Source organism: Oxyura jamaicensis, chromosome 2 (assembly GCF_011077185.1).
Source record: "Oxyura jamaicensis isolate SHBP4307 breed ruddy duck chromosome 2, BPBGC_Ojam_1.0, whole genome shotgun sequence".
Taxonomy (NCBI): Eukaryota; Metazoa; Chordata; class Aves; order Anseriformes; family Anatidae; genus Oxyura; species Oxyura jamaicensis.
In genome coordinates, this window is record NC_048894.1 from 81,729,160 (window position 1) to 81,754,821 (window position 25,662).

Genomic DNA, 25,662 nt, shown 5'->3' on the forward strand with positions numbered 1-25,662 from the left:
TGGAAACTTCAGCGGCTTCACCCTTACTCATCTGAACCAGGTGCAATGCTTTGCCCAAGGTAGGGCTGTTACCAAGTACGAGTCAGAGCCACTGAACAAGCTTCTGTGCTCCTTTTCTCAGTGTTTCTTATTTCAGTCATCCAAACTTACCCTACACTAAGATCTATGGAAGAAGAAAGCAACTGCACTGCATATAGGACTGCATTACATGGACTAAAATTTGTGGTATGAGCAGACTGAACACTAAACAATTGAATGTCAATTCTACTAGCAAGCATTCTGGCTGCAAGATAGTTACATTTACCCTTTCCAGTAGTCCTGTTTTCCTGTTTTCTGATCTACATAGACTTGTCTCACTGTGCAATCCCATTGGCTTTTTAAAATTTCTTAATATTCATTCAAGTCTACTCCTTCTCCATCTTCCAAGACTTCTATTCCTAATTAGCCAGGTATTTTTTTTTTAGTTTTCCAAATTTATGTTTTGATGTCTAATGTTTTCATTAGGATTTTTTTTTGTTAGTTATGAAAATAATGCTTGTTCATAGCTTTCTAATACTCCCTTTAAGTAGTGCATGATGGCTATTACAATAGTGGGAAAACCATACATTCATTATACCTGCTTATTAAAAAAAATTGCCAAAGATCTTTATAGCTGCTTGTGTGGACAAAGTGAACAAATATGTATGAATTGACCTTCTTCTGCATACTGGTAAAATTACAGTTTTCAATATTGATACAAAATTCACCATCAGAATAACATAAAGCTGTTATCTGAAATCATTTCATGTCCTTTCTCAATGAATCATATGAAAAATAAAAGACACTCTTTGATGAGAGAAGAGAAGGATTAATTTCAGATTACTTAAGACATTCTGTACCAGTAACCTTCATGCACAACATAAAGACATTTTATATGCACAAGCATTTTATCTCATGTATAAAATATTAATCCAGTATAAATGTTTAGCACACAAAGCCTGCAGTGTTTGGAACTGATTCAGCACAGACCTCATACATACACGAAGTCGCCTCTGATGTAGCTACAGGCCTACTAATCAGCTTTCTTTTGGAAATGTGTAGATCCAGGGGAAAAAAATGCAAGAAACCAATACAGATAAACAGCAGTCTTAAATCTTTCCGCAAATTAATTTAAGCTGATCAAACGTGGTGCTTAAATACAAGTACACGGTAAACTGTTTTCAAACTGGTAGCAGTATCATACAGTGTCCTTCTTAAGATCAAGTTTGCCCTATTTTTCATTTGCTGAGAACATTTTTCTCTTCTTCAGATGTGAGCATCAATACCTAAGGTGCCATTTAACTGTATTAAAAGAATGTCTTGCCTGAAATCACTCACAGCTTAAGGCCTACTGCCGTAAGTACAGCAACATACACAACACTACTCACCTGAGTAGTGTTACTAACATTACCTGGGAGAAGTTGCACACCTACTGAAGTGTTAATGGGTTTAGAGCCTAAATTACTTCTTAACAAATGGATGTAGCAACCATACAGTAACAAAAGGAAAATGGAAGATGCTTGTGGATTCACGGATATTTAAAGTCCTCCTGCATGCACAAATAAGCTCTTAAGAATATTAAACATGCAGATTAGAAAAGTCTACTCATTTTGTAACTGTATGCCAAAAGAAAAAAGTCACATATAATGACAGGGAATGCAAACAAACAAACAAAAAGTCAATTTAGCTATCTTAGCTATCAAAAATAATTTCTTCAACTACTGATGGTGAAAGCTCTGTAAGTCTTTTTGCTAGCTCCATAAGAATTGCACTGGATAACACAATGGATGGATGATGTTTAAATATCAGTCTTACAAAACTTGTTAATCAGATAAAAAAATAATTTGAGGCACTTGGACAAGAACATAACAAGATCCTGATGAAAATAATATTCATGAATGACAACATTCAATGGGAATGTTCTCAAAAGGCTGCCCCTTGCCCCAGAGGTTACTATTTGTAGGCTCTCCCATAGTCTGGCAGAGACAGATGCTCTTCTGGAGGAGGATTCAGAGCTAGAAACATATTTTGGCTCCACTAGAGGAAAATTTAGTGCCTTTTTTTTTTTTTCCCTTACCTCCATTAAAACAGAGTTTAAGAACTGAACCTTGTTGAAATTCACTGTTATATGCATTCTCTCTGCTCTTCCATTTGCATTTTACTGGTAGCTCAAAATCACACATCTTCATTAAGTCTTATTTCCTTTCACAGAAGGGGAAACTAGGAACTCTAAGAGAAGCCTAGCAGCAGGAAAGGGAGTAAGTCTTCCAAATCCAGTATAGTTGTTCTACCTGCTTAGCTACAAGACTTTTTTGAATTCAGCTGGGCTAAAAATAAAATCATGTGGTCTAAGATACAATTACACCAGAGGTAGTGATCTTCAGAATGACAAAAGAACTACAGTCTTCAAAAGAACAGTAAGAAGCACACAATAATAGGAAGAAAGAAGGAATGAAATATGATGTGGTATTTCTAATATATTAAAAATGTGCAGGAGGGAAAATTCTTAATGCAAACATTCAGATGTTCAGCTTCTTCCTGTGTTTTGATTTGAAAAAATAAAAATGGAGGTTTAAGCAATACGGTTGATTGGTACCACATTAAAAAAAAAGAAACGAAAAAAAATCCTACCTCAACTACGTAGCCCAGATCTCGTACATAATCTCGCTCTGTCTCCACCAATTCCTGCAAGACGTAGCTACAAGGGAAAGAAAATGGTGAACACGTTTCATTAAAGAAAACATTCTAAAAGAGGATTAATGACATACAACCTCTTACACATTTGCAGTCACATATTCTTGATAAGCAGAGCTGGAAAGGAAGAATTAATGCACATTCTTTCTAAGCAAGATGATTCTTTGACTTTGGAACTGGAGCAGGCTCGCTTCTGTTTGTCAAAAGTCAGATGTTTTCCTACATGTGTCATTAAAATTAAACATTTAACTATTGTTTAAAATAAAATGCTATTACATCTCTGGTCTGGAGACTCTTAAGCATATGAACTGAGAGTTATTTCTTGCCACATCTTTAAATAATTTTTGAAACCAGGAATGTTTTTGTTCTACCATGGTAACAGTTTACTACTACAAAAGAAATTCAGAGTCCTTTGAGAAATGGTGTGGGGGAACAGAACAAGGGGAATGACCAGTTTTTTGAAGCCTAACAGACCTCTGCATATTCAAAGATCAGTATCGTTCTGCATAACTGACACTGATGTTCTAAAAGTCAAACACAGGTGTGACTGAAATTAAAATTTACAGGAAATGTATACTGGGACTAGTGTTTGAGGGAAGTTTTTTTTGCATAATGTGAGTGCATGCTTGACACTTAACGTGAGTCCTCTCCCTTCCAGATTAACAGTTTCTGCTGCCAGCTCAAAAGGAACATTCTTTAAACACTCTACTTCTCTCTTTAAAACATTATCAAGAATAGAGTGAAAATGAGGTCTTACTGTCGTCTTTTTAAGGAGCTGGATTTCCTTTCTTCCATCTCATCTATAGGTGATGAGGAGGAGAGAAGAGAGTTATCCGAAGGGTTGAAGGATGGACTGCTGCTGTCACCTTGATCTACCAATAATGAACTTGGACGGTCTTCCAGGGCCTGAGAAGGCATTCAAGAAAGAAAGCAACAGTGATTTATTTCCTCTTTATTCACAATATACATTTATGTACAGCTGTATATGGGAACCCGTGAAAGATCAATTATTGCAATGTATATTGGCAAAGGTCATCTCACGCTTCTAGAAAACCAGTCAACAACTTAGTTTTCCAGGACAGATAATCTAACCTCCTAGAAGCACATCTTGAATACACCAGTCTGTCCTTCACAGTAAAAGAATGGAATTCAACTTGTTTGATCATGTGTCATGATCACGTTTGACACATGTATGTGTGCTTATTGCTAGAGGTTAAATCGTATTTGTTATACTTTAGTTCTCTCATATGCAAGCTACTTTCGATAATAAATAGAACAAACTTAAAGGGGATTCTTTGGATGTTCCATTTTTTAAATCACAACAGAGGGGCTCTTCTTTGTCAAACATTTTATATAGCCAGCCAAAATAATGACTTCTACATTGCCCATGCTGCTTTTGAGCTTTGTAACAGGTCAAATCCTAGGAAAGAAGCAGTCTCTTCTGCCATACACTGTCTCCCATGCATGAACTCCTCAGTCTTATTGCTTGTATAAGAGATGGAGAAGCCATGGGAGAAATAATATGAACAAATTTCGATGATGTATTTATTGGACTTCTTTAATTTAAGCCTATGAACTTGGATCAAGCTATGATTGTGTGTCACATTTTCCTTGCATGCGATACAGTCTTTAACACAAGACACATTTACCTCACGAGGGTGGGGTTCAATGCAGTCCTTTTTTTTTTTTTTGTTTCCTTACAAATAGTAAAAAGCCCATAATGATAAGACTGGCCCAAAAAACAGGAGAAGCTGACCCTTTGCTAAAAATGTGAATTGAGAACATCTCCAACAGGGACTACATGCATGGATCATTAATCTATATCCACTGCTAGGTTGCCCAAAAGAGACATGAACAACCAAACTTTCCATTTACAAAAGGCTGCTTTGAATTTTCCCATAGATTACTTCTTATTCACCCTTCTGGTTCAACAGAAGTAAAAATTAAAGTTAATGCTCCATAAAAGTGCAGAAGTTATTTCATGCAGCAACATAAGTGAAGTGTTAAGTCTTTTTGAATGAATGAGTAAATGGAAATTCGAAGATCTAATTCTGAAATTCAAAGCTGCTTAAAATGAGAAAACAAAACAAAACAAACAGGAAGTATCAACCTCTGGTAACATAGGCTTGCCAAGTTGCAGTCCTCTGTAGAGTTTTCACAGTGGCAATTCTACTAAGACCAAAGGGGTCTTCTGTATGTTGCAAAAGGCAGACTCAAAGGTATCAATGGAATCACAGAATTTGTGAGGCCAGAGTGGACCATCTAGTCCAGCAGAGCATGTTTTCCAGGACTGTCCGGTCGGATTTTGAGTATGAAGGAAGAACTTTCTGGAACCACCCCTATAACCCATTCCCTGTCAGTAAGCATCTCACACAAACTTGAAAACACTAACTTTAAAAAGCTGACACAAATTGCTACTAATTAATTTGTTAGCAAACATTGCAAAGCAAAGAAGGAGCCAATAAAAAGCAATCCTCCCTTACTCTTTTAGGTATTTCTTCATTATCTTGTTGTCTAAAGAGCAACTAGATAGCATAAACATTTCTGTTTGAGGGATATTTTTGTTTTACTCTGCAAGATCCACTGTAAATTTAGTTTCAAGTATTCTTCTAATAAAGGTCTATCAGGCAAATCAGGGTAACTCTGGGTATTAGCATTCATTTTTCTAATAGGACATTTTTATTCTATTTTTTCTTTGCTAAGAGGACATGCATTTTCCTTGTTCTCTGCCTCCTCATATTTATTGTTTTTTGCCGCTCTACAAAGCCACTCACCTATTTTTTAACTGCTTTCACAGAAAAGGGTGTACAAAGTGACCCATACACCAACCCAGAAAGTGACTTTTGAAATATGCATTGCATTTTACCGGTACAAGGTGCACGCTCAGGATGGGCATGGAGTTTTTCCTCTGAATAGCAAATTGGGACTTAAAGACAATTAAAAAACAAACAAACAAACAAACAAACAACAACAACAACAAAACGCACATCTATCAGTCAGCCTCACCATTTTGCTTTTGACGAGCTCTTCAATTGCACTGACTAGCTCTGCAGCACTGGGTGTCTCGGAGCTGGTAGGCCGCACCAATAATCGAGAAGATGTCTGTGCAATGACATAAAGGAAGGAGAATCCCAGAGTTAGTTTGGCTCTTGCTCAAGAACCAAGAGACTTCCTTCACCTCTCTGTCAGACAAAAGTACCCAACAATAACTGTCAGTGTAACATAACACTAAAATCATCCCAACTTAGGCAACTGGAATTGGAAATTTTAAGTAAACCCCACAGAAGTTAAATGTCAAAATACTTCATGCCTTTCATTATAATTACTGGGATAAAAATTCCTGTTCCTACATGCAATAGAAGTCAAGGAAATATCCTTCATCTTGCTAATTATGTCTGACAAACGTCTATAAAAAATCACCTGAGCTGACCCAGTGAACAACGAACAGTCAACATTTTATTGCCGGTTAAGCAAAATGACGACTGCAGAAAACTAACAAGAACCAAGAGGGCTTGAAATATAAGATGAAACACCAATTAAACTAAGAAAAAAATACACCAGTAACTCAGGGGCATCTACTTTTCTAAAGGAGCTGGAATACATTGCCCAGATTCAGAGGGGAAATTGAGCTCACCATTCCTTGTGCCATCCATTTTCCCCAATGGTATGTGTAGAGTACAGAAGATCTCTGGCCTCACAAGCTATAAAATGCCAGTTTATAGATACAACTGAAGGCAAAAGGTGTTCACAGTAAAGGATTCTGGGAGAGGGCCATTAAACTCAGTCTCAGTAATTTGCAAACAGAGTTGTTTGCACATTACATTCATCATTAAATAACTGGAAAGTGGAAACAGGGTGCAATATGAACCTTATTTCATATTACGAACAGCACGGTGAACATCACATAGCACAGGGTAAGCTGTCCTGCAAATGTTTCCAACAAATTGAAGAAAGAAATGGCATGTATAATGACTTAACACAGGAGGTTCTGCTCAAATCAAGCATGGGTGGGACAAGGCTCTCCTTAAGTCAATACAAAAAGCAATGTACAGATTTGGGGTAGTTTGCCTTGTATTCGCCTTATTCGGAAAGGAATAGAGGGGTTGGGTAAGCAAAGGAAAAACAGACAACTTTAAATGGAAAGATATGGGAACTGAGCCAAAGCAGAGACAGAACACAAGTCAACATAATGCTGCGTCAGAGTTTACAAAGAGAAAACAAAAAGCAAAAATAATTAGTTTCATATTAGTATAACTGATTTTGAAACTTTAATACTGCTTATCCAAAAATTAAACGCAAACAACTTGTAAACTGCCATCAAATGCAAATCCATGAAGTGTGCAATGATTCTACCAGACAGAAGAACGCATACTGTGCAGGTGAGCTCTTAGGGGAGAAAATGGTTGTTATGTAGTGATATTAGACATACCAGCATGGCCTAGCAGATGATACTTGCATGCACATCAAAAACTAAGGCAGTCCACAGCGTGTCTTTTAGGCAATTGTATGATTCTGATATCTGTAAACATTATTTTCCCCAAAGTTGTGCTGGTATGCAGCTTTTCACTTTGGATGTGGAGCTCAGCCTCACAAAACACTGCCAGCATTGTAATCAGACTCTGGTCAAGGTCCCTTCTCTTTGTTGTGCTGTGGGAGTATATGAAATGTGACCATGGGTAAAACTTCAGAACTGCTCCGTTTCCAGTTCATGTGGTTATATCTTATATTACACGAAAAAGAAGGTGCTGTTGGGCTGCACAGATGAAGTCTGTCCGTTGACCTTCTTCCTGATGATGTATGTGCTCTGGGAGCAGAAAACAGCCCTTGCCCAGAAAACAAAAAAGATGGAGGGAGCAAATGAGCATGTACAGGTGTGAGATGCTGCTGGAGCCCACAGCAGGCTGGGCAGGGCAGGGCAAGCCCAGAAAAGCTGGGAGTTTGCAGCATGAGTGTAGATCAGGAGCCACAGAAAGGAAGAAATGTTTGCAGTGAGGTGCAGACCAAAGCCAAGCCTCTGAGGTCATGAAAAGGAGGAGACATTCCTCAGGATCCAGAGGAGCTGAGCAACCCAAGAAACCACTGACCATAGCAGGAATGTGAAAGACTCCACCCAGAAGGCAGATGGCAGGGGATTTGTTTGTAAGCCTTTTATTAATCAGTGACTCAGTCAATACAGCCAACTGAGTTCTGCTGGGTAAAAGTTGGCTCTGGCTTCTCACTTTTGTAAACCTAAAAAGCATTTGCTTTAGGTACTGGAAATTGCTGTTATGTTTCAGTGTGTGGACTTCAGGGTGGCACACACAAACTCCAAGGCTGCTACGTGATGGGACTTTGCTTCCCACCATGCAGACACTTCATCAAAACAATGTGCCTCAGAAGAAACACAGTTTTATTTTGAACAGTTATGGTATAGCATATAACTGTACCAAATTTTAACTAACTTGTAAGGTTTCTTTAGAATGAAGTTACAAGCATACCTCTTAAAATAACTGGTCTTGCTGTGTAAAAAAAACCACTAATAATAAGCAAAAAAACACTTTTATCTGGACAATTTTTTATATGGCTTTCTTATTTTTTTTTTTGTATCACTGAAGGGACATGCAAATATGGCAGCTTCTCAGCAGGAGCTTTAATATATTTTCACCAACATTATTTTTATTCTATTCCTTAACCTCAAAGAGAGATTATTATTTTTTAGCCCTAAAATATTCTCTCAGGTCTGAAGGTCAGCAAGATTTTAAAATGCCTGTTTTTGCCTGTTTTTTTTTTTTTTTTCAGGAGTGTTTCCCAAAATATTAGTGTTCCCCTCACCCCAACTCGTATATTATAATATTCCAATTCAGAAAACATGGAAGAAACATAGAATATGGAAGCCAGCCAGTTTGATCCTACAAATGACAGCTTCAGGGATGATTGAGATCCCTACTGAAAGGCAGTCAGAGAAAAGGAAAAAAAAAAGGTCAGTGATATCAGCCAAAGCTGTCAATATCTGCATCACTCAAAACAGTGACGATAAACTCACAATATTCGTCAAGAGTGTTTACACTATATTATGATGGTTAAAAATTTTAAATGGCAAAATGGGTAGACAATTGTAATGTGAATATTTGCTGTGCAAGTCCAGACGGTTTCTATTCTAAAAACCTTAATTTCCTGGCTTGACAATTGTCCCCTAGACATTCAATCTATGTTGAAAATTGAAATAAACCCTCTAAATGTATGAACGTAATAACATTTAAGAAAAACTGATTATATGCATATAAGAACTCCTTCACACAGTTACTACCTATGTCCCAGAATTTCATCTACTAAAACAGAAGTTTTAACCCTCAATTTAAATGTGCTTTTGTTTGTTAAAAACAAAGAAAAAAAACAACAAACCAAACAACAACAAAAAACACACCAAAAAAGCCCAACAGCTGGATTATTACCCCTTCTTGCATATTAACTTTGTGGCACAGCTGTAAAGGCACACATTTAAAAATAAAAAATAATAAAAGTATGCTGCTATACAAAAACAACTTAAAGTCAACAGCTCTTTCTGTTAAGGTATGTACATTGTTTTTTTTCCCCAAACATGAGGCTATCCAAAATAATAGGGTTTAATGAACAGTCTATGATCTAAAAAGGTTTCCAATATATAACTGTTCATTTCTCCAGATAAACTTTACTTGCACATAGTATTTTAACCTGAGTACCAAAGGTATGGTTATAAAGCTATTAAATTCTAATTACTAAATGACATCTGTTAAACAGATGATAGGTTTGCACAAACATCAAGCTTCTTATTTCTACATAAAAAGATTCAGTAGAAAAATTTTTGCACTTTCACATTTAAAATACACAGTTCATTCACACACTTTCCACAGGAAACCCTTTTAATATTGTCTCAAGTTGTGTGTTGATAGTTTTTGTCTAACATAAAGATGCATTACATACTCTACAAAGACTTTTGGAGACAGAAGAAAGATTTTGGCAGAAGTCTCAACAGGTGAAGCCTTCCCTGCTTCCTCTTCCTACCTTGTCGTCCTGCGAATCGGGCTGGAGAAGACTGTGTTGCTGAATTGCCATGGGAGGAGGAAGTGGTACAGCATCTGCTCCCTCTTCACCTTCTTCTTCTCCACAGCTCTGCATGCCTGAAGAGGATGACTTGGAGAGAGTGCCACTGCTCAGCCCTTCGTTCCGACCTCTCTGTAAATAAAATTAAGACATTCAAGCTCCATTGCCTCCTCAGTAGCATGAAGCTTGTTAAACACAAGCTTGTCTTGAGACAGTTCAGTAGATTCACCTGTCTCCCAACAAGTCCTACACACACAGGTCAAGTCCTCAACAATGGAAAAAAAAGAAGCCTATGCTGGAGATTATGTTTTCAGTGTCTGCGGCAAAAGCAGATGGATTGAGATACTGAGAAACAGACAATCAGCTTGAAATTTACTACAGGAAGGTGTTACCAAAGCAATGCTTGCTTTTCAAGTTCAGTTCTGTGAAGTTAAAGTCACGTTTTTCTATCTTAGTAACTCAAGGACTCTGTATTGGAAGTACTGACCTTCATATTGAGATGTCTGAAGGCTACAAAAAAACAGTATAAGAAGTATTTTGTCAATCATCCTTTCTAAGTGAAACATGCAGCTTCAAAGTAGTAAAAACAGACTGCCTGTATATTTTTTACAGTCATGTTGAAAGACAGTCCTTCCAACTACACAAGGAACTATAAATTAGCCAAACTTTAATGCAACTGACTTCACAGGATAATTTAAGTACATTTAAAGGAAGACAGCATAGACAGTTATTGTTCTTTCCTCACTTTTAAGAGGAAACCTGGTCGTAGATTTTCCCTCACTCACAGAACTGCAGAACGACGCCCTCAAAACAAGGCTGCAACTGCACCAGAGAGCGTCTCTTTGTACAGTCTGTCATTCAAGGACAGACGCCAATATTCTTTCCCAAACCACACCTCCCACTTCTCCATGCTACCAAGTCACTAGTCTTTTCTTTCCCTATATTCACTGTATAACTCACTGGTGTTCCAAGCTTGCAGCAAAATACATCAGGAGCAAAAAAAAAAAAAAAAAAAGAACTAATTAACTGGGCATATCTGAGACCAGTTTTCTATATCATAACTACCACAATTGCTAGTCAGATTCAAGTCAGGTAAAAGGGAACAATTGCATAGTGTTTTATTGGAAGGGCACAAAGTATGCCTGGCACAGCACTTATGTAGAGAACAGCAGCCATCAGGAATGAGTATATGGCACAAGTCACTTAGCTCAACTGCTGGAGCGTCAGCTGAGTAGAGAACCTTCACCAGAAAACATGTAGTTCTAGCGGAGTCACAGAAACACGTCTTGGGCAGTTGCCCTCAACACTCACCTCTTCAATAGTTTCATCTTGTGGGGTTGCTGCGCTATCATCAGAGTCCTTCTGAGAACCTGCATCAGCACTTTTGCGAACCTCTCTACTCTTCTTATGTTTGTGGGCCAGCTTTTTGACATGCCCATCTGCTTTTCCACTGCTGAGACGCCTCACAGGACTGGTAAGCCATTTTCTCAAAGTGTTGCCAGGGCGCTTGGGACCCGGGGAACTCTGTGCTCCAATCATATGGGGTTGAAGCGATGTTACTGAAGCAGGAGGACTGGCATCATTGCTGGAGACTGAAAGGGAGTCTAAAAAAAAAAAAAAAAAAGAACAAGAGCATTTTAAAGATGAGATACTTGTAAGGGAGAAACAAGGCAAATGACCGGTAGTTCATTTGTGTAAACCCTCCATCAGTTTGACTCAAAAAAAATTTAAAAGGCATTATTATCTCCTGCAAATTGAAGACTGATGGTAACATAGCATTAACCATCAAATCACACATATGAAAACTAGTAGGCTACTCCTGCCAGCTGTTCACGTCACTTGAAACTACATAGCAAGCATAAACCCTGTTAGAAACCTGCACTGACCTCCCAAAACTGACGATGTAACTTAGTATGCTCAATATAAGACATGCTTCTAGAGCAGTTTTAAGGACCCTAAGGACTATCTCATAGACTCAGATTGGATATATGCAAGAACAGAGAGAATTATTTTAAAGTAAACTGGCCTTTAATAACACTAGAGCTATCACTGTCCATGCTGCACATGGCCACCCACAAATAAGCACTTTGTTTACAGCAGTCAAGCAAACATTAAGTAGTTCTGACTGACTCAATGATTATAACTCATATTAGCACTACTGATACTTATTTGTTAATAGATTATTTTTTCAATACATAACCTAATTTTATGGAATGATATGATTATTTTATCCTTTAATGCATATTGCTTTGAGCGTGGACACAAAAAGCAAAAAAAAATTACCTCAGTGAGACAAACAAAATTTTATAAATCCCAAATTTCATTACAAATGCTCTAGTTACTTTCATTATATATTTATTTTCTACCCTGGGAAACAGGGAAAGAAGAATCAAGAGAACAGCTAAATATCTGTTTATTTTATTTAAATCTTCTTGGAGTTTTCCTTTCCTTTCCATTTTTTTTTTTTTTAAGTAGAGAACAACTATGTTTAAAGGCCCATTTCTTCAAGTCTCAGGATGAGCAAGCAGTATTTCTTAGCATGACAATGCCTGAAAAGTTCTACAGTCAAAGGATATAGCAATAGCTGTATGCATGAGGTCAGTATTACTTTCCCACCAAGGCACTTGGACCATAGAGTATGCTTACAATAAACACTCGGTGAGCTATTGTGAGACTACATTGATTTTTCCCATGCAGCACAATGTTTCTTTCCCCAATTGCTCTTTTCCCTAAAAACATATATATATGCATATTTTTTTATATAAAGAAAGACACATTCTCGTAATACCACTCCTATGAATATTACCTACCACCAGAATATTAACAAGGTTGTCAAGATTTTTTTTTTCTCCCCTGTGTGTGCACTTTTGTAGATAGCTAGTTTATATAAAGATGACATAAATCATGTTTTGTTGAATTTTTCTTCTGCTGGGAATTAAACGCAGTGTTTGCATTCCTTCTCGAAGCTTGACACAGATGTTCAGGTCACCTCTTCTGGCAGCTTTTCCATAAGAGGCATATTGCCAGTCTGACCAGAGGTAGTTTGAATTTTGTTGGATAATAAGGTCACTGTTGGAGCAATACACTTCACTGGAAACACACAAATCTTGGATCACTTGGATCTACACACCAGTATGTGAGCCTGCTCTGTTTCCATTGAATATTAAGAGCAAATTCTGGCTTGAAAGCCACAGCTAAGATGGTGAAAGAGACATAGGATGTGAATATAATAAGACAACGCATTTTTCCATAATTATTAGTTGTGTTTCAAAGAGGACTATCTTAAAAAAAATGCAAAATACTGAGAAAAAAAAAATACATTCATTTCCTTAGAAACCAAAATTGTGATCAGGCTGTTTATAAACATTCCAGTTTATTCCAATAAAACCAAATTTGCCTCCATTAACAGGCATGTGACTATTAAAACACATCAGCTCTGGTGCTAAGATCTGCTGTTATACTGAATGTACACATCCAGACCAATAACTGCTTTACTGTTTTTCCATAAAGAAGATAAACTTACTACGTTACATAAAACATACTTTCAGTCCAGCAACTTAGTTACTAACACTTTAACTTAGCAACTTAGTTACTAACACTTTAAATCCAGAATCAGGATGCATCTACAGAACTTCTCTCTAGCCAGAACCATAAGTGTGCTGCACAAGACTAAGCAGACCTCCCAACCTGGTTTAAAGCCTTAAGAATGGGTACCATCAAAAAGCAGATGCAGAATTATGTTAGTCACCTTTTTCTCAAGATGTAGAGACATGAGTGTTACAGAATTACTACACATTTATTTCTGGTGAAGCAGGAAACATATGGAAGAAATTAATTACCTATAGCCACAGTTTTCAACTTGCAGTCTGAAGACCCCTCCAAGGCCTGTCAATTACTGCGTAAGGGTCATCAGCATGTATATTTGAAAAGCAAGCATACTAGCCATCAGCACCCATATCACTACAGATTTCATTTTTAATTAATCTGTTTATTAAAAAAAAAAAAAATCCAAACAAAACTCCCAGTCACCTGCAAGCTCTTCACGTGAATCCAAACAACCTCCCAGTAAACCTCTGCAAGAAGTTAGACTGCTCTTTCACCAAATCCACCTTTACCTTTCCTGTATCATGCATCTTTTATTTTTTTACCAGATTTCTCATTTCAGAAATCTAGGCAAGTATCAGCCGATGGATACTTCAATAACTTTCTGCCATCCTGCTAATGGAACACAGAAGAGCAGAGAACAGTAGTGGGGTTCTTGTAAATAAGTTTCTCAAAGCACAAACTGAATTTGTGCCTTCTACACTTTGAAGATGTTACAAGCACTCAGCCAATTTTCTTCCATTTGTATATATTTTTCAGGTCCCAATAAGGGCCCATATAAGTCCATCCACAAATAAAACAGAGAAACAGAGTACGTTCATTTGTTTATTAAAAAAAGCAATTAGGCCTTCACACAGAAGTTCACCATGCACTAACTGTTTTGTGTTTTTGTATCTGTTGGCATTTCTTTCCTTTACAATTACTCCCTGCTAAGGAAAAGGCAGCACTGTGGTGCAGTAACTGATTGCGTAAGATTTAGTTTTACATAAACACGCCTATCCCTAAGCATCTAACAGGCCAGCAATTAATAAAACCTTTTTCTAAAACCTCAAATTTTTGCCCATCCTTTTGACAGTCAACACATGAAATAATGAATTTCTCATAAAAACAAACAGTACAATGGAGAGCCCCTGAAAGTGTGGGAAAGTAGTATTTTTGTCTGAATGCACTTTGATGTACCACTCCTACTCTTAACTCAAGGCAGCCAACAGCTTGTGGGCAGGAGGAGTGAAGAGAGCAGGAAGAAATGCATACACTCCACTCAAGCAGAGAGGATCTAAAAGACAAAACAATGTCAGCCAGACATGTTTCACAGCACATACTTTAGCCATATCCTCCCACACAGCATTAATTTTCATTTGGCATGCAGCATGTAACTGCTTCTCATCTTCTCTTCTCCAAGATTTAATATGAATTACTTACTGAAGCATTATTAGGGCTTCAGGGAATCATAAAAGTGGACAGAGCGTAAGCAGTACACCAAACTGATAGCGCTGCTCCCCTTTGCCTATGAAAGCACTGGGGGACAAGAAAAAGCCTAAAAGGAATAAAAAATACTGCATTGCCATAAAAGCATCAGCTTAAATATCAAATTCTACTTAAAAAGTGTTGAAAAAATAAAAAGGTTTAACATCACCTGTATTAACCCAAATGGAATGCCAACCCACTAGTCTCTTCAGAGATGAGACCTGATGCCTCCCCCCGGCCTCCTTCAATGTGCAGAAAACACCCCCGCAGTCTCATAGATCAATGTTAATACTCAGTGCAAATAAAACACGGCAGTGTTTTTCCAGGGAGACCTTTTATTGTCCATTTTCCCATCCTATCCAAGCTCACAGGAGTCCAGATTCTGCAATTCTTAGTGCTATGCATTTCCTCAGAAGATCAGTATTTCTAGCCAAGGGTCACAATACTTGGGCACAGTCATGGAAAAAAAAACCAAATGGTTGCTCAAGTTCATACATTTAAGTGGACACACTGTCAGATTCAAACGTTGGGGAATATCAGTATCCAATACAGGAGGTTTTCAAGAACACAAAATGAAAGACCTTTAATCTTCACTCTGAGAAAAGCCATTTGGGTGTGTCTTATTTTCTCCTGGCCCATCACTATATACCATATCTATCTATCTAATCAGAGATACACACTTTGATTGATTACCATGCTTGGGAATGTTTATGCTAAAATTGGCTTTGTTTCCTTTGTGACTACATAGCAAATTGTTTTTCTAGAGTTGCTCAAGAATATTTTATCACTAAAACATGCTAAGAGGAAAAAAGGAGTATTCAAAAATTAAAACCAAGAACAACATGGACTTTTTAAACCAAAACAGATGGAATAAATTTGGGGTATGCAAACCCCAACTGTGTTTCTAGTACAGTAAACTTTCTAGTGAGTGTCAGATTCCCTTTTAGAAAAAGATAAATGCAACAGATGGCCATCTTGGAGAGCAAAAAAAACCCAACACATATAACAATCACACATAGCAACACCAATCCAAGTAGAAACCATCGAACTTAATAAAACCACCATTTACTCAAGTAGAGGCAGCTTTATAATTCAATAGCTTATTAAAAACAAAACAAAACTAAACTAAGGGATGTGCTTTGTTTTATAATGCATAACCACAATAAGAACAGAGGGCATTTAACTTCCATTTCTCGCCAAGTAAAATCACATATGTTGCTCTGTTGCTAAGGTCAGAGAGTTCACTGAGAGTCCATAAATATACTTTTAAGTAAAAGAAAAAGGACAGGCAGTGTGGCTTGTAACCCCCCTCAAACCAGAAGATAAAGTTACCTTCAATGAACAGACAAATTTTTGAAACTTAAAGGGAAATGGCAATTTTCGTTCTAGTCCCAGCTTTCTTAACACTGGAAACATGCACATCTGCGATTAATAAACTTTTTTTTTTTTTTTTTTGTAAAAAATAAATCAGCCATGTTGAGCTAGTTGATGACTTGAAAGACTCTGCTTCATATTAACTATTTCCATATTGCCATTTTTAGACTTTTTGTATTTACAAGGAGAGTTAGGGGCTACAAAAACCCGACTTCCTTACCTAGGGAATCAAACTGAGTCTCCTTGATGCCTGCTTTGCACCATCCAAAACCAAAATGCTGCAAACACCTCACCCACTCTGGGGACTATGAAACAGAAATAGGGCAAGGAGTTTAAAAAATAAATAAATAAAATGGAGCAAAGCAAGCCTGGTAGGCCCCTACCTGGTGTGCCACACTACCACTGCAAGTCCTGTCTGCTGCCATGGCCTGTACAGACTGAAGAACCCACAAAAGCAGGCTGTCACACAGGGCAACTAGTCCGCTATCTGTAAATTGTGATGTAGGTACATTACAAATATTTGGGGATGAGAGCTGCTTGTTGGTTCAAAAAAAATATAAAAGAGTTTAATATGTAAGTTGGGAGCAATTGGAAGCAACAATCTCCAAGCCCATATCTACCTACAAACAAGCACGTTCCATTTTGAGCCAAGTCAATCCATTTTGAGCCAATTCATTTTTTTGCTTCAGAGGAAGTTACCTAATGACAAAAGCCCATAAAGCCCCAATCATACAGTCATCATTTGTTACTAGATGAGATGGGGAAGGCTTGAAAAAAGAGAAAGAACAAGAAGCTTAATTTACTTGTGGATTTTCTGCCTGGGAATTTCTTTTGCAGTAAGAGGTAGTCAAGGTGCCACGTGCAAGACCATTCAGAGTTCCATGCACGTCAGGAATTTTAGTTCTCTCCTGCTGGATATCCTCCTTGGACCCTTACTACACAGGTTGTGTAAACCAATACTGTAACATATATCAAAATACATTAGATGTGTTTCAGCTTTAACAAACCACCATAAAAGCAGTTACCATTTAAAGACAATGCAGTTTTAGCCTTATTAAGCTTGCAAATGTGGAATTTCCCCCATGCTCTTCAGGGAGCACTAATTTCACTTATGATACAAAGATAATTTTCACTAACTGTCAATAATTTTCATAGAATGCAAAAAAATAGTACAAAAATCCAGATACAAATCAGAATGAATAAGCGGAATTAACACACTGCCTATGAGCGTCTGGTCACCAAATCTTTTCAGTGTTTTATTTCAAATTATGCTCTATGCTGAAATATATTTTCTAATATTTTCAGTGTGTGTGGCGAGATGAAGATAGCCCAATTCTTTAGTATATCTTCCCAGATTAATGATTTGTCTATATTAATTGTGACTGACGCACATACATGCCCAGACCATTTAGATTTAAATATATTCAATAATTAAACCTTTCAAGTTATCAAAAGATGATTGTGTTAATATCAGATAGACTGGAATTCTAGGCTTGAGGCTAGATACTAGTCAACTTCTTTTAATGAGATCCTAAGCTGCCCCACAAGCATGCCTACAATTTTAAAAGAAACACACAGAAAACCTCAAGAGAGAGGTGGAGACAGACACTGTCAGCTTAACTTCCAAGGGTCTATCTGAAATTGAGAAGAGTCATCCAACAAACATATCTGAGATATCATTAGAGGAAGGAATAAAGAAAATATCTGAGTAAGTGCAAAAGGGATATATTGTGCATTTGAGACAGAAAATCAGTGGCACATGCCTGAAGGGTTTAATACACTGCTTATGTTATTACTGTTCTGTCATCTCATATTCTTTTCTTTTTTTTTCCAAATATCCTTTCCTACCTTCCTTTCTACCCTGTTCAGAAATTAAGGTTTTAAAATGTCTAACAATTTCATACACACCACTGTTAGCTGTGAGCTAAACATCAATACTGAAAAAAATCCTCCTATTACAACTGCTGGATGGTTTTGCATCCACACTTTTTTTTTTTTTTTTTTTCTTCAGCAGGAAGAAGGGATAATACTATGCCAAAAAAACACTTTCTCAGGTGAACAGAATAGTTCTGTTTGTACTCCCTGGAATTAAGACCGCATGGATAAAAACAAACAAATGAAAAGCAACACCTAAATCTTGTGTATCACTGCAACTGCAAGGTAGTGCTTCAGAAGGGGAGAGTGGATTTTGTGGCTTTCAGTCTTTGCAACAAGCTGTTATTCAATACTACTTTTGGAAAGAAATATTTTTTTTGTTAACAAGTAGGAAGCACTAGAAGTTACTTATACTGCTGAAGTTTAGTTTCACAGTTTGTGAAAACCACAAGCTTTTAATAGATTAATCAGCTTCCCTGTATGCAACTTATATTTTAATGATCAATGTCTTGATCTAGACTCAACTCTTTCAGCTTAACCTTAAAGACAACTACATCCATGTGCCTGACAGGACAGATCAATGACAGATTTATGTCGGTTGTCAGTTTGTCAGTCGAGTTCTCATTCTATGCCAGTCCAACAAAGTCTGTTAAGTGCAGCCAGCAAGCTATCCTCTACCATATTTCTACAGATCAAAGTGATCATATAATTAATTATACTAAATTATTTGTCTTCCCCTAGATGGGGGGTGTACTTCTACTAATCCTTAATTGCACAGGGCTTGCCTGCTTCTACGCAAGAGCTGATAAACAGAAGCCCATGCTCAAACTTTCAGACAAAGTTCTCTTCTTTTCATGCACAATCTCCAGTGGGTTTCTTTGGGACATCAGTTAATTACCTATCCCTGGCACCTCGCTAGTGCCTCCTACAGATGACATCATTTTACATCACTTGACGTACTTTCTCTGCAGAGCTACAACAGGGAAGATTTTCACTGATAGATTTAATAGTTACACACAAACACTGAACTCCTTCAGAGGGACTGACACAAACCATGTAATTAGGAATATTAGGGTACCACCCTCTTTCCATTAACTAGTTGTGAAAGTTCTCCAGTGCAAACAGAGGAATGAAGTAAGAGAAATACTTATTTTCTATGTCAGAGACATACACATTTTAAGAGGTCTTCTTTACATGCTTTTTTCCCACCCAGATGCCTTGGCGTGAGCATTCTCCAGCTACTTTAAGATGACCAAATCAGAAGATCGGATGAAGGCATGGCCCGTCCGCTTCTTCCTCCAGCAGACCGGGTGCCACAGGAGCGGTGAACGCCAGCAGCTGCCATGGTGCAGGCCCAAGGCCCTCAGCCTGGAGCAGAGCAGAGCCACACACAGCCCTCGCCTCTAGCTTGCCCCTGCTCCTGTCACTGCTTATTAGTTTCAGATGCCAGCACAAGAAGCTGGCAGAGGGCACAGCACAGCTCCCGGAGCAGTGGGAGCTGGCAGCATCAGCTTCCTTCCCTTCCCACTGCTCAGAGCTGCTCAGAGCGCTCTCAGCCTTTGACAAAATCAAGCAGCTAGCTGGTGGGGAGAATCAAGCTCTGAGCCAAAGAAGGAAAAGAGTGAAGGCAGAAGCTCTGGGACTGGGCCTCATAGGCAGTGCTGGCGCTTAAGACACTAGGCAGAAAGTTTTGCTGCCTGTTGACAAGCCATTTGTCTCATGCATGCTGAGTGCAACCTACTTTTGAAGAGCCATGCCGCGCGATGTTAGCAGCAAAGATGTGGCTCTGCTCTTGGTGGAGAGCTGTGTGTCACTTACTACAAATGGAAGCCACTATTTACACAAGATCTGTGACAAGCAGTTTCCGTTTTTAATCAGGGAAGCTGCACAATCCAGTTTTACTCATCTGTTACTGAGCTGCAGTGTTTTATAATCTGCTCCTTTAATTGTTGTTGCAAAGTAATGTTGCCATCTGAAATGGATCAAAATAAATGCCACTCCTCAAAATAGTCATGAAGCAGCACAGCAACTTGTCGGATATGCCACGTGCAACAGTCCAGAAGAGGAAGATATGAACAGATATGAAAAACGCCCTATCAGTGCAGATAAAAAGACAACCAAAAGGAAAAACAAACAACAAAAAAGATTCATTTATCAAGTCTTCAGCTCTACTGAAAATCAGAGAAAGATATGGGGGAGGAGAAGAAAGGAAGCACGCCTGCAGGAATTGGGAAGCTCATTAGGAAGAACCACAATCTCAGACAGTATTTAAAGCAGCACATGCCATACTTCCCTGTGCAAAAGATCAACAATGCAATGCATCCAAACAGAAGGAATTTATCCTATTCAGATTTTAGAATATCTTCACTCAAAAAGGCTGCTTATTAACTATATTACTGCAAGTGAGTTCAAGCAAATCTGATCTCAGAAGGATGTAGGGGATGCACAGCTCTATTGGTGCAATTTTGAAATTGAGAAGATACATACAGGTAGGAAGGAAATTAGCTTCCATTACCCTAGCAAAAGCAATAAAAAACAAACTTCACAATTATGAAGACAAAAAACTATCATATGTAAAATCAGCATGAAATGCTGCTACACCAACATCTTTTTTTTTTTTTTTTTTCCTCCTCCTTTTGTCCAGAAGATTGAAAAAAAAACAGAGCAAGTATACCTCTGCCAGATATTTACAAAGGAGTAGACTCCAGGGAAAGATGAAAGCAGATGTATTTTATTCTCTACCCCCCACCAATGCCTTAAAAAATTCCAACACATGAGAAAATCTCCAACAATTCCCTATTAAAATCGTGAAAATATATGGTAAGAGTCAATAAACAGACACTTTGAATCACAAAGCATAGATATTGATAATAATTTATGATCAGATGTTCAAGGCTATTAATAAAGCCCATAAATGTAAATAAAAAGACAGTACACGGTGGTAACATTAACTTAGAAGAACAAGTAACAGAAAAGAAATAATTACTTTATATAATTTTATTTCTTTAAAAAAAAAGTTATTAGAACACTCAGACTAAAAAAATACTTATTTCCTCTTCTCTTCACCTATTGCAGTTACATGTTAACATAAATACACATACTAATCCAACAGTGATTTTAACAGTCTTTTTTTTTTTTTTTTTTTTTTTCTCCATCCTCTTGATTCAAAGCAGAAGAGTTCATTAGAACAACCAGCGATTGTTTGGAGCCACAGCTTTAGCAACAGCTGTGCAAACACATCAATCTCAAGTTAGGAACTCTGCCATAAGCTTAATAATAATATACTCATATCATTTAGCTTTGGGGCTGTTACAATAACTGTGGTCATTTTCTCTTTCTAAATACTTTGCTGTTGTAGCTCAAAAAATAAATTAAGAAGGTAATTAAGTGAATTGGGAGGAAAGAGAGAATTGCTAAAATCATGACAAAAATTGTGCTCCAAAATTAATGTATAGAAAAGATGTTTCCTTATCCAATTCACTTAATATAGATATAAACTAATTTTACTAACAATGTTTTGTGTTGTAACCTTAACCTTTTTAGTGCACAGACTACCTCGAGTATTCATGAGCACACATACAGCCATGCCACTACTATCAGTCTCTACACTGCTCAGCTAGATGGCTGTAGGTGCTGACAGACAACTTCCTCCGGGCTCAATCCCTGCTCAGTAACGCCATTATCAAGAGCAGACTTAGATGACAGTGATTGGAAACCAAACTGGTTTTAGACTTTTTATCTACAGATGGAAATGTAACCTGAGCAAAGCAGCAAGAGCACACATGATTTTAATAAAGGTTAGCCACGCAGGAAATATTTTTTTAAACAGACTCGCCATCAAGGTTGACTAGCAGATAGCTATTAAAATCATAACTGCGGATTTCTACATATATGCCTTTTCAGGGTGAAGCATGGTAAGAGATTAGGAAAGGGGGAAGATGCTCCTCTACAACTTCATCTATCTTGGAAAAAAAGAAGCTGAATGAGTTAGAAGGGGAAAGATAACTCTGGTATAAATGTATTTCAGAACAAGCAACCTATAAATAAGCAAAAGATGTGACATTTTATCTCGAAGTGCAATTAAAATGTATGAAACCCAGACTACACCGAATACTAAAAACAGAATCCATCATTGCCACGTTATTAATTTGATTACAGTCTCTTCAGAAAGAACATATGCACTGCTGAGTTTTCTTTGGCATGATAAAAGCCCATATTGCACACACAAAAAAGCTACTTTTTGCCATGCAACTGCTGTTTTTATTTCCTTCACAATTATTCCCAATACAGGCTCAGAAGAAAGTTGATGTCACGAACTCTCAGTCATCTAAATCTCAGTTCCTAGAATCATTCCCCAGCTCCCACCCATCCAGTACTACCTAAGTGGCCACAGGAGAATGTGATAGCATCATGGTAGAGCTGTCCAAAACTGCTTTGCACGTAAGAATCAAAAGGAAAAAAAAAAGGGCAAATAAAAGAAGCAAAAACACTTCATTTGAAAGGCAATCAAGTAGACTTTTTTTATTATTATTATTATTTGTTTTAGTTAGCTAGAAAGGGCGGGGGGGAAGAGACCAGTGTCAATAGTAACTTCTACACAACAAAAAATAATTGTTAATCACATTTTAAAGTTATAGACTCAACCGTAAGCCTAAATTTAGGGGAAACATGGATTATTTGAACGCAAACAAGGAATGTAATCAGCTTCCCTTCTTTTCTGCTTTTCATACAATGCATCTCAGCAGCTGACCTCTATGAAGCTCTCTTCTTAGAGCAAACTACCTCATCAAAAAGTTTTTTGTTTTTTTTTTTAAACTCATTCACAGAAATGGACTGGAGGTACCCGATCCCATGTTCAAAAACAAGGAAAAAAAATGTGGTCTAATAAACGTACTTTCCTATTCTCTGAAGAAAACCAGTCCTTACAGGGAATTGTTACATTATTAACGTGGTCTTTTCAAAGCAGGACGCGGTATACTTATACTACCTAAATTCTGTTCTCATCACCTCCATTAAAGGAATGAGTCAGAGCAAGCCTTGTTGGGCAAATTCAATGGATATTTACAGCTGCTTGCAGACACATTCAAAGGGAGATTATGAACATTTTGTTCGTTACTAGTCTAGCAACGAGCACCTTGAGGGAACTTTCATTACGTAAGGTGATAGCTTATTCTTATCCTGCTGCTTCACTGAAGTAATTCATTTAAAATAGAGCTGCAATAAAGGAAAAGACGAGTTGAAATGTGAGACGAGGCATTTCTGCTTTGCTTAGGTTAAGCCTATCCACTCAGATACAGACTTCTGACCATGATACCAAAAACATCAGCACCAAAGGCTTTGTTACAGGTACTCTCAGAGAAAAAACAGATTTGACAAGGAGGTGAAGAGGCAGCTGCAATTTTCCTGTATGGAATCAAACTCCACCCTTCTTCTCAATATGTATCAATATTCATTCTGGGGTCTGTGTCTGCATTTGGGAAGCCTTCTTGGTATTGAGTACGCTTTTTTCCCATCACTTTTTTGAAGTCAAATCTAGAAGTTCTTTCCTACTTCTGATTTTGAATATTCTTCATTAATGATAAATTGGAATACAGTCATCTTAGCAAAACCCCAAAATGCTTAAATATATTTTTTTTCTTATTACAGAAATGGAGTTACAAATCCTCATTACATAAAGTTTGCAAGACAAACCTAACAACATCTCCTTCAGAATACTACACATTTTCCTTTACATCTTTCAAAAATCTTTTAAACTAAGAGCTGAGTAGCCGGCTTGACAAGGAGTTGGTAGTAACAGACCAATTTAAGTTACTACATTTCCATGCTGTACTTTTAAGAGGTCAGACCATAAAATACTGCAGTAGTGGGAACAGACTCCCACAGATCAGAGGCAGAGAAGGCTGCTTGGGGCTAACTCCATCCACACTGCTGTTCAGTCTCAGCCGATTTCATAAAGCAAGTAATACACGTGAAAGTTACATTAATCAAATCATGGCAAGTTTGACCAAAGAGATACATCCAAACCATAGGGGACAAAACTTTGGAGTAGCTCAGATGAAAACGTGGGTACCTGGGGATCTTACGACCTCATTCAGAGCAAGAAACCCAAGCCTGAAATCTTCAAGTTCACAAGTAAAGATGACAGCTGTGAAAGGACATCAGTCTTCCTGCGTAAGCTCCTACATCTGACTTCATTTTAGGGGGACAAAGGGAGGGGTGTTGAGGGTAGCAAGGGAGTGGTACAATGTTTTCTGCTAGATCAACTCCCTGGTCTGGCTGCCTGCGTGCTTGCTCGTATTGACACAAGGGAAGCAGCTGGATCACTTGTGCAAGCACAGTGTAAGTAAGCTGGCGTATCTGACGTACTTCAGTTTTTACTAACCAAGAAACAGCATACGATAACCCTCTTCTAAGTCTTGAAGGCTGAGAATTCAAAAAAGCCCTTTTGCAAGAACAGCGAGGAAGGACATACAGGTCAAGAAGCAGCACCTTTGCATACTGAACTACACAGCTGACACATGAGCTCAGTTTCAGGAGGATTCTTGGTGCATGCTCTTTTGGTGGAGATGGAAAAGCAAACACAGCACATACTTAACAGCTTCCATCTGTATTCTAAAAGAATAGATTTTCAAAGTGTAGAGGTGGATGTACGCCAAGAATTACACCAACCCATTAGTAATACTGGACTCTCCCACTGCATCCTCTGAGTCTAGTCCTCAGAGACCTCTTATCCTCTCTTGGACACAGTTTGCTAACAATTACTCTATAGTAAAAGCATCCTGTTTTATGGATGAATGATTTCTGAGGCTTGATATACCATAAAATGTTATGAAAGGAAAAAAAAAAAAGCTAGTTTGATTCATATACATTATTTCAAACCATCTATTGTAAGCCTAATAAATATATTTCTTCAAAGCCAAATGAGAACTCTCTGTACTCCTACGACCACCTTTCCTCCTCCAAACTGGCCCCCAGATGGTTAATAACTTCAGGATAAATTTTGGTTCTGTAGATTTATTCCCTGGACTTCATCCATGAGATTTGCCTCTCAAATTTCCCAAGTGAAATATAGACTCATGTGACCCACTTAGGGACTGAAATACATACATGCTATTGTTTCCTCTAGCTCATAAGGTAACTGAAAAAAGATGTTATGATTTCTAATATCCAGTTCCAGACAAACTACTCAACTCTCTCTCCAGCCAGATAACCATAAACAACTTCGATATTTATCCACACTTGTCTCAAATGCGGAGCATTTTTAAGTTATGGGAATGGGTGGAATTACCATGAGAATTGGTTTCCTCCCAACATCACCACTACTTTCTCCAACTCATGTCAGATAAAGGCAAAAATACAATATGTATTTATTAATTTCAGTAGTTTCTTGCCAGTTCATTACTTAAGGCCTTATTTTCTTTCTCCCTCAATCTGATTGCATTTTCTCCTCCTCAGACTTCAGGAAAAAGTGGGAAAAAAACTTGGATCCTTCAATTAAACAGGAGAACATAGCTATCAATTGCACTACGTGCATCAACATGCTAATGAAAAATAAAGTGAACATACTTAAAG

The 25,662-nt window shown here is 37.7% G+C and overlaps 1 protein-coding gene across 2 annotated transcripts in view; it reads right to left on the minus strand.

The window, feature by feature from the left end:
- The window catches only part of TRIO (trio Rho guanine nucleotide exchange factor), a 254,322-nt gene that overhangs the window by 22,990 nt on the left and 205,670 nt on the right, over positions 1 to 25,662 (minus strand). For both annotated transcript variants that reach the window (XM_035318490.1, XM_035318491.1), the window contains exons 35-39: positions 11,083 to 11,375; positions 9,733 to 9,903; positions 5,719 to 5,814; positions 3,470 to 3,618; positions 2,650 to 2,716 (exon numbers count right to left, since the gene is read on the minus strand). In XM_035318490.1, coding sequence (XP_035174381.1) covers positions 2,650 to 2,716; positions 3,470 to 3,618; positions 5,719 to 5,814; positions 9,733 to 9,903; positions 11,083 to 11,375 — 776 coding nt within the window. The remainder of the gene's footprint in view (positions 1 to 2,649; positions 2,717 to 3,469; positions 3,619 to 5,718; positions 5,815 to 9,732; positions 9,904 to 11,082; positions 11,376 to 25,662) is intronic.